Source organism: Carassius carassius, chromosome 40 (assembly GCF_963082965.1).
Source record: "Carassius carassius chromosome 40, fCarCar2.1, whole genome shotgun sequence".
NCBI lineage: Eukaryota > Metazoa > Chordata > Actinopteri > Cypriniformes > Cyprinidae > Carassius > Carassius carassius.
Genome location: NC_081794.1, coordinates 7,969,221 through 7,982,988, shown reverse-complemented (window position 1 = coordinate 7,982,988; position 13,768 = coordinate 7,969,221). Strand labels below are relative to the sequence as shown.

General features: G+C 36.9%; 1 protein-coding gene across 1 annotated transcript in view; it reads right to left on the bottom strand.

Annotated features, from left to right (window-relative positions):
* waplb (WAPL cohesin release factor b) overlaps window positions 1–13,768 on the bottom strand; it is a 68,352-nt gene that overhangs the window by 47,207 nt on the left and 7,377 nt on the right. The window contains exon 3 of the mRNA XM_059531945.1: window positions 3,429–4,110. Within this exon, the coding sequence (XP_059387928.1) occupies window positions 3,429–4,110 (682 nt within the window). The remainder of the gene's footprint in view (window positions 1–3,428; window positions 4,111–13,768) is intronic.

Sequence of the window (13,768 nt, the reverse complement as noted above, 5' to 3'; positions counted from 1 at the left end):
GGATACTCCACCCCAAAATGAAAATGTTGTCATTAATCACTTTACCCCCATGCCCTTCAAACCTGTAAAAGCTTTGTCTTCGGAACATCATTTAAGATATTTTGGATGAAAACCGGGAGGCTTATGACTGTCCCATAGACTGCCAAGTAAGTTACACTGTCAATGTCCAGAAAAGTATAGTCCATAGTCCATCTGTCATCATTGTTTCAACCGTAATAATATGAAGCGATGATAATACTTTTTGTAAGCGAAGATAACAAATAATGACTTTCTTCAACAACTCCTTTGTCAACAGGCTCCTCTGTGTCTCTCCACATCACTCAAACTGTCTACACTCATCTGTGTCAGCTGCGCCACAAGGATGCATGTTTATGCTAGGGCTGCACGATATTGGGAAAAAATGACATTGCGATATTTTATTTTTCTGCGATATATATTGCGATATGAAATCTAATCAAATTTTTTTCTTACAAACAAAAATGGGGTGAGCACACATTCTTATTTTAAATGATTTAAACAGAGTATTATTTAAATTAAAGTAAATTATTTGTTTGTAACTTTAGGATATGGTTTGAACTGTTAACATTAACTAACATGAACTTGCCACGAGCAATACTTTTGTTACTATATTTATTAATCTTTGTTTATCTTAGTTTATAAAAACACAGCTGTTCATTGTTTGCTAATGTTACTTCACAGTGGATTAACTATGTTAACAAATACTGTACAACTTTTGATTTCAACAATGAAGGCTATAGCCTAAATGTTGAAATTAATGTTGTAGAAGTGCAGTTTAGTAATAGTAAATGTTAAATAATGTAGTTAATAGGGCTGTCAAAATTGCTCAAAATTGACGTTCGAATATTCCCTCTAAAAAATACATGAATATTCGAACTATTCGAACATCTGGTTGTGCATGTTGTCAATGAAGCACATTACGTCAATAACAGGCAAAAATAATACAAAGAGACATAACTACTTGTATAGATAGTCTATTTAAGTTTAAACATATATGACAACGTATTACCTACACAAAAACAAGGAAATCAACTAATGGCCAAGACTGCAGACCTCACGCTCTCTCAACCTCACGTTCTCTGCGCATAATGGTTTAAATGAACAAACAAATTTTTGTGCAAGCAATTTAAGGTCGCGACTGTTGTCCCAAATATAGCAGGCTTTCATTCAGTGATTGAAACAAATATTATTAATATTAATTGAAGTTTTACAGCATATATAACTGACATTGAATGCTCCGAGCGAGCTGTGCTGTGGTAAACATTGAACTTTTCCTTGACATGAAACGATAAATAATCAAACCTCGGATCCATTGCTTGACAGAACTCCCCGAAGCGTGCCACATCCGCGATACTGATCGGTCTCATGTCCTTACAAATGAACGAAATTATTTTATCCGTTATGGCCTCTTGTCGTGTTGCAGACAAAGTGCTTGCGGCGAGCGATGCAGAGTAACGTTAAGTGTCAAGACGTGACTGTTTAGCTGGAGTTTCACACATTATGCCATGCTCATTTGGGTGCACATTTTTGAGATGTGACCTCATGTTGCTAGTGGTCGAATGGTATGCTTACTGTATCTTAAATAGCTTGCATACAACTTTATCTCGCGGGTCAACAATTTTACCTCATTTTCCCTGCTGCGGTCGAGTTGGGCTCTGCACTTGCTGGCATCTTCCATGAAGACGCGTCAACTTTCAGCAGTGATGCTGTGCCAGACAGTGCGACTCCTGTGAGGCTGTGACCTGTCCCTGAACCCTCAGGCGCTAGCGCGACCACTCGCAAAGCAGACAACCACGCCTCTACTACCGCGGGCCTTTTTTTCCACATTTTTTTTTTTTATTCAAATATTAATTTTCACCTTCGAAATTTGTTTTTTTAAACTATTCGAATACATATTCGAATTTAGAATATTCGTTGACAGCCCTAGTAGTTAAATAGTTTAATAAATAGAACATTATTGTAAAGTGTTACAGATTTTTTTATACACCAATTCAGACGTCTCGTGAGTTCAGTGTTGGACAGGTCAGTTGTTTAAACCATTCATTAAATTGAATCGGTTCAAAGGAATCATTAGTTCGGGAATCAGACGTGTATGGCACACGTTGTGTAATTATCTCTGCAGTTTAGGATATCGCACAAGATTTGACAACACAGAAAACATTTCATCACTGGATATTTTTTTTTGACACCATCGTGTCAATTGATTTTGATTAATATGCGCGAGGGAGAGAGAGCAAGACAGCACTCGGTTTGTTTGAAGACGGTGAAGGTGAGCGTGCGCGCGCAGCCGAGGCTCTCTCGCTCTCTTTCTCTTTCTCTGCTCGTTCTTATATGCGCCCTGTTAAACTGACAGGACTTAAAAACACATGGAAATGATAAACTTTCACTCTATGATGGTTAAGCTGTGCAATTAATTCGTGAATCACGTTCGTCAAGGGCCAGGGAGCAGCTGGCCCATACAGTTAATGTATAATGGATCAACTATGAAAGCCTACATCGCACATCCTGCGATGTGACTATCGTGGATTCATACATCGCGATATCGATGCTTAAACAACACATCGTGCAGCCCTAGTTTATGCTTTGATTTGAAAGAAAACAGTGCATCCAGATGGACCATTCTGACAACGTCTTTCATACTTTTCTGGACCTTGACAGTGTAACATACTTGGCAGTCTATGGGACAGTCACAAGCCTCCTGGTTTTCATATCTTGTTCCGAATAGGAACTAAGCTTTTATGGGTTTGGAATGGCATAGGGGTGATTAATGACAAAATTTTCATTTTGGGGTGGAGTGTCCCTTTAAGGGGTTCAATGAGATGTAAAAGATAGAAACTTAAAGCAATCAAAAAATATTTTCCACTAGAGTTGGATGGTGTTAATGTTCTCTTCTCTATTTTTGTTTTAGCGGTTGAGATTGCGATTGTTGATTAATAGTGGAGCCATGCTCAAATGGGCTCAAAACAAAACAAATAAATACATAAATGAACAAATTATAAAATACCAAAAAAAATAATAAATAAAAAATAAACTTAATACAAATTCCACAAAACTAAAATACTGAATAAAAATAATAATAATAATCATCATTGGTTCAAAAACATATAAAAGTGAAGAGAGAAATAATGCATTTTGTTGCCTTTTCCTGAAATGTTGTTACTAAGGAATGAGGTAAACAGCTGCTGGCTTGATGACGCAAACAAACAGTAGTTCGGACCCAAATAAAATAATAAGGGGGAGGGGGGAGAACTCAAACTCGGGTTTGGACCAGGCAATTGAACCAAGCGTGAATGCACCCTAAGACAACCGTCCAAAAATAGTATAAATTACATCTCAATATAACTGCAGGTACTAACAATTTCATGTTATTACATCACGTTATTACAATGTTCTTACATAAGAACACTTACCTGAAAGGTTTGCTTTCTGCCTCCATCTTTTTCCTCAGTCTTCCAGTATCTCCTGGACCAGCAGCTGGTGGGCTGGCTGTGTACTCCTCCATACTACGGTCCATGGAGTCCTGGAAGGTGACGTTGAACATGGAAACACAAGACGGGTGTAGCACTGTAAAGTCTCTCGTCCGACCTCTGTTTACAGTTTTCCCAGCATTTTCGGCCCCGCTGTTCTCCAACATTCCAATGGAGCTATGACAGGAAGCGCTTCCACTCCCATCAGCTCCACCAGGCTGTTTGCCTTTACTGGGTCTGCAGTACGTTCTGCAGTTGGATGCCCTGAGCACAGACTGAGAGTGGTCCTCACTTTCAGATGGCTCAATGGGAAAATTAAAATTCCCTTGAGCAAACTCGTCTAACTGAGTCTCTGTGGAGGATTTGCCCTGAATGTTGCTGTGACTGTAACTACTGGATGCCCACAAGGTAGACGGAGGGTCTTTAGGTCCTGTAAAGAGGGATGTGGAGCGTGCTCCCAGACCAACCACATCGCTCCAGGCATCGTAAGAATCCTTGTCCTCTGTTTTTTCAGACTTTAACGTGGTGGTCTGGACAAGAGGTCTCGTGTCGCTTTCAGAAGGGTTTTTGTACCATGAGTAGCTGTGGCGGTCTGTGCTCTCGATGGACCAACTGTGGGATTTTTCTACAAAAAAGGAAGTGAGACATCAATCAGAATTTAGAGAACTTTCATGACTACAAACAACTAAGTACTTGACCAGTCATGTTCCTAAATCAACAGGAAGTAGGTTACTGAAAATAGCTACAATAATAAAGAAAAAACACACGGAACTTGGTCTAATTTTAAACTATCAGCAATAACCAGTTACCTAGGCAAAATAATGTTGCGACTATTAGATATAACTACTAAAGTTGCACTGTCCTCATTTGTTTGTCCCTCTGGCCAAAATAAATTTGGTTTTAAATTATGGGTTATTAGGGCTGCACAATAGTGGTTACGACTGAATCACGACTGATTGGGATTTAAACTCTTGACATCTGGCAGCCCAAATCTTGAAATATTATGGAGGCTTGCTACCAATGCAAGATAATGTAAACACCAAAAAAAAAAAAACTTATCACAAATAAATATGGTTAATTGCTCAGCCTTAAACTATATTCTGACTCATATGAAGCAACAGTTTCAGTTACTGACAAGGTTGTGGAAATACTTGATTAACCTGTAGCCAAAAGGATCTGATAATGTGGGTTACGGCTAGGGATGGGACGGTATGAAAATTTAATATCACGATTATAGTGACTAAAATTATCATGATTATCAATATTATCACGGTTTTGTTGAAACGAGATGAAAGTGTTCAAAAATAGTTGATGCTCACACTGAAAACATTTCAGCAAGTTTTATATTTAATAATCAACAAACAACTAATAAAACAAGCAACTCTATGCACTTAATTTAAAGAAAGATTAAATTCTGTGGCATTTCCTTCCTTACAATGAAAAATGTAGAAGCATAGAAAAGCATAGAAAAGTCACTGACTTTCGCCATTCCTTCTCGAAAAAAAACAAAAAAAACATTGTGCGCTGCGCTTGCGTCAGACTGTTGCTGGCTGGACATGATTTAATAGTGAGTTATTAAAACCGCGATAATCAAACACGGTTTTAATGATAATTCATTTTTAAACGATATTACTAACCTTCAGCACATTTTATCACGGTTAGGCCTAAAAAAAAATTTGTTTGGTTCCGGTTTCCGACCGACCCTGTCAATTTATGTGCGACCCAAATTTATTTTATGAGACTGGGGAAGAACGGTCATTCACACATCGTTAATTAAATTACAGTTTCCTTTAAATGCTGTTTTACACTTAAGTAATCCGTTAAAAACCATTAAGTATTGCATCAAAACCCTTTAACTGTCAATTCCTAAAGTGAGCTATAACTTAAGGTTTGGAAATCGTAACATTAAGAGAAACACGGGGGGAGGGGGGAGTCAACAATATATCGCGGAACAGAGAGGGCACTGACAACATGCTGACAGACAGGACATTAACATTACCAGCTTACTTTTAATATGAAACAAAGTCTCATTTGGTTATTTCACCTTTCAAATGTGGTCATTTTTTAAAGAAATGTAAACAATAAATACCGTTTTGTGGCTCTTGAATGTGTCGAACAGATCGCTGTAAGTTAGATCATCAGTTAAAACTAACTGATCGTCTCTTGCTTCTAGTTAATTTATAGCATCAAAATCAAATAAACCACATAAATGAACATAAAGAATGTTGCTTGACTACAAAAAGATGTCTGTACACTCCGTTTTTCAAGTTCAAATCCTCCATGTTAATCTACTATGAGATCGCCTGTCAAACTCCCGCGAAGGCTTTTTGTGTGTGTGTGTGTGTGTGTGCGTTTTGCGTGTCTATGGCAACAACAGACTTTAAACGGGAATACAGAATCACTGTCGTAAAAGTACCGGTACACACATTTAAAATCAGCGCGCCTGTGTGTGTGTAAAACTGCCACTGGAGAAAAAAAAATAAAAATAAAAAAAAATAAATAAATCCCTACCGACCAATGACCTCAACTGACAACCAACCGGAACCAAACTTTTTTTTTTTTTAGGCCTTATCAATAAAACCGGTTATCGTCCCATCCCTAGTTACGGCGATAATGTGAAGCCAACACGAGAGTCACCAAATATGGAAGCATATGGGTAGCAAAATTCATTTTGAAATGTAATAAGCAAAATGGCAATGCAATATGTAAAATCATAATATATTTCTGTATTTAAATTTACATTTAGTGCAAAATAAAAATGAAAATCCAATTATATAATTTACATTTGCCATTTTCTAGACTAGTTTTAATATGTAAATTAAAAACCTATTTTAATGCTTTAGAAGTTTCAAAATTTAAATGATCTTGTTTGTTACCCAAATTTATTAGATAGGTTTAACATGTCCAAGCAAAAACTGTAGGAAAAAATTATCATTTAAATGCCCTTTTACCTAATTGGATTTAGATTATGGGAAGGATGCACCACTCGCATCCAGTGTAGACATGGAGTTGCCTTTCTCACTTTTAACCCATAATAGAGCACCCATGTCCAGTGGCACCTAAGTGTTGCGCATGCCTTAAAATCCCTCAGTCTGTTTTAGGGCTGCACAATGTGTCGTTTAAGCATCGATTTCGCGATGTACGAATCCACGATAGTCACATCGCAGGATGTGTGATGTAGGCTGTCGTAGTTGATCCGTTATTCATTAACTGTATGGGCCAGCTGCTCCCTGGCCTTTGACGAATGTGATTCGCGGATTAAGCCCTGTGAGTTTAACAGGGCAGAGAGAGAGAGAGAGGGAGAGCGCGAGAGAGAGAGAGGGAGAGCGCGAGAGAGAGAGAGGGAGAGCGCGAGAGAGAGCGCGGGAAAGAGAGGGAGAGCGCGAGAAAGAGAGGGAGAGCGCGAGAAAGAGAGGGAGAGCGCGCGCACGCGAGAGCGAGAGAGAGCAAGCCCCGGCTGCACGCTCACTGTCTTCAAACAACACAAGCGCTGTCTTGCTCTCTCTCCCTCGCGCATATTAATCAATTGACACGATGGTGTCGATGTTTAAATCATTTAAAATGAGAATGTAAGTGTGCTCACCCCATTTTTGTTTGTAAGAAAAAATTAGATTAAATTTCATATCGCAATATATATTGCAGAAAAATAAAATATTGCAATGTCATTTTTTCCCCAATATCGTGCAGCCCTAGTCTGTTTACAGTCCGGTTGATGCCCATGACCCAGAGCTCCAGACTTATTCTTCCCATTGGTCGATCTTTTGCGACTAACTTTCTCAGTTGGTCGCACAAGCACTAAAGGTTTTTTTTTTTTTCGTTGGTTTTTTTTCACTCCTGCTAACGTGGAAAGTATTAAAAAAATACTTCTACAATCGATTCTACAATCGAAGTGCTGCCCATTTCAAACAAGCTGCCATTTGATGTTTCTCATGTGTAACAGAAATGGCAGCGTTACGAGGTGAACAATGCAGCGGTCACATCAGTGCAACAGCACACAAAATTGTCACAGGCAGAAAAAAAGTCTGAAGTCCTGCCATGACCATACAGAAAACGCTGCTACTCCTGCCTGCCCCCGATGACACTTAACCAGTCTGATCTAGACACAGCTGTCAAATATCGGCGTCGGCCGATAAGGTTTTCTGCTGGGCCGATGTGTTCAAGGAGGGACTTTTATTTATTTTGATGGCGCTGAGAGTGCAGCGCCTGAGTGCACAGAGTGCTCACATGCTCTCTAGTCTCTTGTCCATCATCATCGTTAACAGTTCTGTCTAATACGGATAAAAGTCTGTCTAATAATCAGATAGAACGGGTAAACAAAGGAATTAATGCATACAGAAAGTATTAAAATGATTGCTTTTATATTAGGCCTATTAGTAATAGAAAGGCAAACATTATAATACTTTCTAGTTTTCCGTCAGCATTTAGCAAATACGCATTTATATAATTTAAACAAATCTATGAATGACTAATGAACATTTAATTTCACAAACCTTGCAAACGAATCCAGTTCTGAGATCTTGTGAAGTGTGTATGTGTATCCAGCATGATCACGCGTTCTCTGTGTGACGGTCTATGTGAAAAACTTAAAACTCTTGATTTCAAATTATGCTGCACTTTATGCATTTGCCCACTGTCATATTCATGTCATTTTCACTGTGTGCTGTATGTAAAATGAGGGTTACCCTGGCTTATAAAAATATAATTCCCAGTGCACAAAAACTTCCCAGAATACTGAGTGCCCTGTTGGTTAGTGTTTACTTTCTTTTCAATTATGTTTGTATTAACTATATTTATTTATTTGTGAAAAATACTGTAATCTAAAGTAAAAGCATGTTTATTTTACACATTTACTTTTTAATCCATTTGTCAAATGATTTCAAATTTTTGAAATATTAATGATAATAATTTTTTTAATCATATCGGCTTTATATCGGCCTAGCATCGATATAGGCATCGGCAGTCAAAAAAAAAACGTATCGGTCGACCACTAATGTAAATTATATAATTACATTTTTATTTTGCACTAAATGTTGCACATATATATGGAAAAATACACATTTAAAAACAGATATACATTGTCATTTTACATATTGCTTTGTCATTTTGCATATTACATATCTAAATTAATTTAGCTACCCATGTGCTTCCATAACCAGAAGGTGGTCAACCATTTTTATGTAAAATATATCACTGATTTGAATGCAGTCAGAGGTTTTACACATCTTTGTACTAAGTTTCTGGTCTTTAAGACTGTTCTAGTTTTAAGTAAAGACCGCAGACTTACTACATCAATTTTCACTGATCCCATGACTGGTCAAACACAGGCAAGAAGATATTATAAACACACTGTTAGACACCTTCAAAGCAATAATCACACCTCTGCAGTCATTACATTGTCTACGTTATAGTCTGGTAGACCACATTTGTTATTTACCATCCTAAAATTATTGTACGTATTCTCCATTACACCAATAACCACAATCAAGTCTATGTACTGTGAATCAGGAGACAGGACAAAACGTTAATGGCAGCTTTGAAAAAAGGTCCCTAGCATTCAAAACCACCATTAAGCTCCATGGCAAAGGAAGCCAGTGTTGCAGATAGGCTGTTAAATCTAAAAAGCATCTATTGCACAACAGCACTTACACAATTTCAGTTATATCACTACTGTGTTAATTCAGAACATTCCCCTATTAATTAGATTGTGAAGAGGCGAAAATAACAAATTTAGGCCGTCATGTTCACCTCAAACATCCTGACTTTTATGAAACAACATCCAAATATCCGTTTATTCTCCACAAACCTATTAACGACAAATTAAGCAGTCATTGTCAAACTACCCATCACTCTAAAGTCTGAATTCTGTTCAAATCTTAGCTGAAAAGGATTTATGTAACAGACCTTAAAACACATCTGAATTAAAGTCTATTTAATGCATGAACATCCAGTCTGCGTTCATGCTGTCAGCGTTTGAATAGGGCAGCAGAAGTCATTCATTTTCAATAAGGGTTTGTGTTTAGGCGATGTGCCTGACAGCATCCACTGACAACAACATTAAGCAGTAGTGAACTATTCTAATGCACAGTAATAAGATACAGTGACTACCAACAGAAAAGCAGCACACGAACGATAGGCCTCCTGAAGTTGGCAATATATTTTACAAAGTAAGCCTGTTGACCTGTTGATCTAAGGTAACTTTGGAAGTTTTGTTTAAACATTTGTTTCTTATTTATTTGGTTCCATGGTATTTGCGGCATCCAATCGCCACACAGAGGCTAGGTAGTGGGTTTTTGACTCGATCACTTTGTCATTCTAATCAAAGGAAAACTGAAGATCTTAACATGCTTTCGATTTTATTAAAGCGTATAAAACATGATCAGACTAGGGCTGGGACAACGCGTCGAGGTCATCGATGACGTCGACGCAAAAAATATGTTGACGCAAAATATGCGCATCGATTCGTCGACCTGTTTTTATTTCTCTAAAAAAAAGTTTGCAAAACGTTTACCTTATGTGCGCTGAATATACGCGATGGCTGGATCAACATTCTGTCCAACGTTATATAACCCATTCAGGGGTTTTTCTGCATTGATCTTTTTTTTGGCGGCTGTCAAAGCCTTATTTGACGGTGAGTGACAGTGACAGGGCACGTCCGAGACAGAGCCCCGGCTGCGCGCGCACTCACAGTCTTCAAACAACACGAGCGCTTCTTGCTCTCTCTCTCCCTTGTGCATATTAATCAAAATCATTAAACACGATAGAAAAAGGGCGAAACACCAAAGTTTCACGCGCGCTCGCGCACTCACAGTCTTCAAACTACACGAGCGCTCTCTCTCTCTCTCCCTCCCTCCCTCGTGCATATGAACCAAAACCATTAGACACGATAGAAAAAGGGCGGAACGCCAAAGTTTCACATGGAGCATTCAGAGATTTTTTTTTCTCCATGACAGGCTGCTGGCTCCCACTGTTAAATTTTTTTTTTTTTTTGGAAAAGCACTCTCTGTATTAGCTTAAAGCCCTAAAGTTTACATTGGTTACTATATTCTTTCAATTGCTCTAAACAAGTATTTTGGGTGAACTTTTTTATTGAATGCTAGACATCAAGTTGTTGTTATTTTCATCTGAAAGAAGAACTTTTTTATTGAATGCTAGGCCCTATGTGTTCAGTAAGCTTGTTTCAGTAAGCTATGTGTTTTCAAGGCTTCAAGGTTTTATTGAATGCTATCTCTATACAAGTGCAAAGTAATGCATTCTTAGTCAGTCTTTTATTTTGTAATTTTAAGAGCAATAAACATATATTGCAATGTTAAGGAATTCATGTTTTTTTCATTCAGATATGTAAATCAACATGTATAAATTGTTAGTAGTCAATTAATGGGGAGATAATCGAAATCGAATCGGTCTAAAAAAATTAATCGTTAGATTAATCGATGCATCGAAAAAATAATCGCTAGATTAATCGTTTAAAAAATAATCGTTTATCCCAGCCCTAGATCAGACCAATGCAATACGGTCAACAGAAAGTTGGCTACCGCTCCTCGCCCCTTCCATCCTCCCAAACAATCCGACAAAGGAAATAATAAAGAAAACGGAAGTGATCACCTGTGCCCACATGACCGTAAATAACCAATAGGAAATAAAAAAAAATTAATGCTCTTACACTCGCCGTTTACTGATTTTGACTATTTAAAATTTGTGTAATTCGTTTATTTTGCTTTACAAAGTGTATGTCTTGCCTCCAAGCTTTCTTATACATTTTGCTAATAAACTTTCTATGTTTCTTATTTGGTTCCACTGTGTTTTCAGTTTTGTATACCTATCTAAACTTTGTGTAAGTTATTTGTAATTTTATATTAGGCATAGAGCATGGTGTATTTTTATTCGCTTTGTTAATTACATGTTCTATGATTCATATATAGGCTAAGTGCGTTTAACATTTATTTGTTACTTGAACTGATTCAGGCAATTGGCACCAAATTGCTGCTAATTTGAAATTTAAAATGTAAAATTCAATTTGAAATTGAACCAACTTTCAAAATTCAACTTTCAATTTGAAGTGAAAGTAAAATGTGCATGCCACTTTCACAAACTAATCAAAAGCTAGGAAACCCCACCCCACTGTGATTCCGGTATTACCGATGTTGTCACACAATGATTAATCAGTGGGAAAATTTCCTCACCATCACAACCCTACTCATAATTTGAATTTGTTTTCATTTTTGGGTGAACTATCCCTTTAAAGAGCAAAAATACTGCTTTTAAAATATGAAGAAGTCTACATATTCTTTGTTTATAAGCATTTCTCTATTTAATTTGATAAAATAATTTTTACGAAACGGTTTTCACGACAATCTGTCAAAGCGAAAATGTGGTTTAAACTTAAAGAAATTGACAGTAATATTTTACAATTATACAGTAGAATGTATTTCTCAATATAAGAATTATAAAATTACTAAAACTTTATATTTTAAGGAATATAAAAAAAAAAATATCCAATGATTTAAATAAACCTGTTGTGCAGCACTTTGTTTGAAAATTCGGCATTATGATTGGTCAAACCGCCTGTCAATCAACCGTCCTGTGAAGGGTCAATTGTCTTTTCTTCTCTAGTGAAGTATAACTAAGTGAAATGACTTCTTTTCGAATTAGAAAAATAACGTAGGTATTTTGTCCATTGGAGAACTGGTGGACTAGTGACAAGTTTCCCAACCATATCACAAGGTCATGAGAGAATAAATGTGCTATGAAGAGAGAGGATGTTACTTTATTATTATTAAAGATGTAATTATGTAAAAAAAAAAAAAAAATTATAAATCCACAGATAAATATCCATTTATCCAAATATCCATGTATTTTTCCCCTCCCCATTAATGAATAACTGGGTATAATACCATTCTTTGACATTTCAAAAATAATACATTTCTGGAAGAGGACAGATAAATATATTTTCCACTTGGCAGTGCTCTCACACCACCACTCTGACTCAGAATTGACAAGTTTCAATCTCACAAGCAGCGAGAAGTCAAACAAGTCCACGTTCCTCCCTCGCTGTACTTCAGCCTCCGTGTCTCATCACTGTAAGTGTCATCTTTAATACCATCCTGTCCTCAAACAACCATGGGACACTTGTTTACTACATTTTGGGGTTCTTAGGGGAGTATACGATTTTCAATTCATACCAACATATTATAAGCAAATTCTCAGCACCTCTGAAATTTAAAGAAACTATTAGATAACTATTAGACAACCAGGACATATTCCATATCATTTTTAGATGGAGCTAATAATCTTGCAGTGTTCTTTTGTCCTAGTCAGAATTTTGTCAACAGTGCATTTGAATAAAACTCAATTAATTCATGTCATGATCAAGATAAATTTCAATCTTGGTAAGGCTGTGCAATTCATCGACTTTATAAAACTAATTTATTAAGCTCACTCTATTTAAGAAGGTTAAACGAACTGTCAAGATTATAACATGATTTAACTGCACTTTTACATAATTTCTTGTAGAAGTGATATAGAAAGGCTATGTACAGTGCACTGTTGTCTTCTGATGTGATGTCACTGTGAAGTGAAGAACCTGCATCTGGGGAGCAGTTCGTCCAAGATAGTGTTTGCATTCAAAAACAGCTAAAAGGAGGAAGTATCGTAAAGTTTTAAAAGACAGGGGAACTTGCCTTGAGCTAGTTTGAAATGAAAGAATCTGATGACTAAGGCAAGACGGTCATTGCAGCTGCAGAAGATTTGGTGCCAAATGAGGATGCACCTCGACTGTGTGGGAGTATTTACCTGTAAAAATGCTGTTGAGCAATAACCGTGTTTATTTTAGCATTTTCCCAGTCCAGAGAAAGCGCACCTTAAGAGTGAGTCATGCAATAAATGGAAAGTTGGAGTTAAAGCTCTAATCTCCCCATAATTTGTTTGTCTTGATGTTCCAGTTGTTATTTTTCAATGCTGTTGTTCAGATTTACACTTGGAACTCTTTTTTTTCTTCTGGATAATACTTCCTCTTCAGTATAACATTTAAGAAGTTGACTGCGAGAAGTTCAAGAGACAAATAATTTGCAAATGAATATATAAAAACTTTAAGCAAGCACTCTAACAGTAATCTGAGTGGTAAAATGTGGTAATTTTGTATGCACTAGGGATTTTTTTGTACAAATTTTTAGGGGAGGGGAAAAAAATCTATACAGTATAGTACCGCAATATATTTCGTGGCAATACTGTATCGATACACAGATGCCAAGTATCGATCTTTAAGTGTATTATAAAAAAAAAAGAAA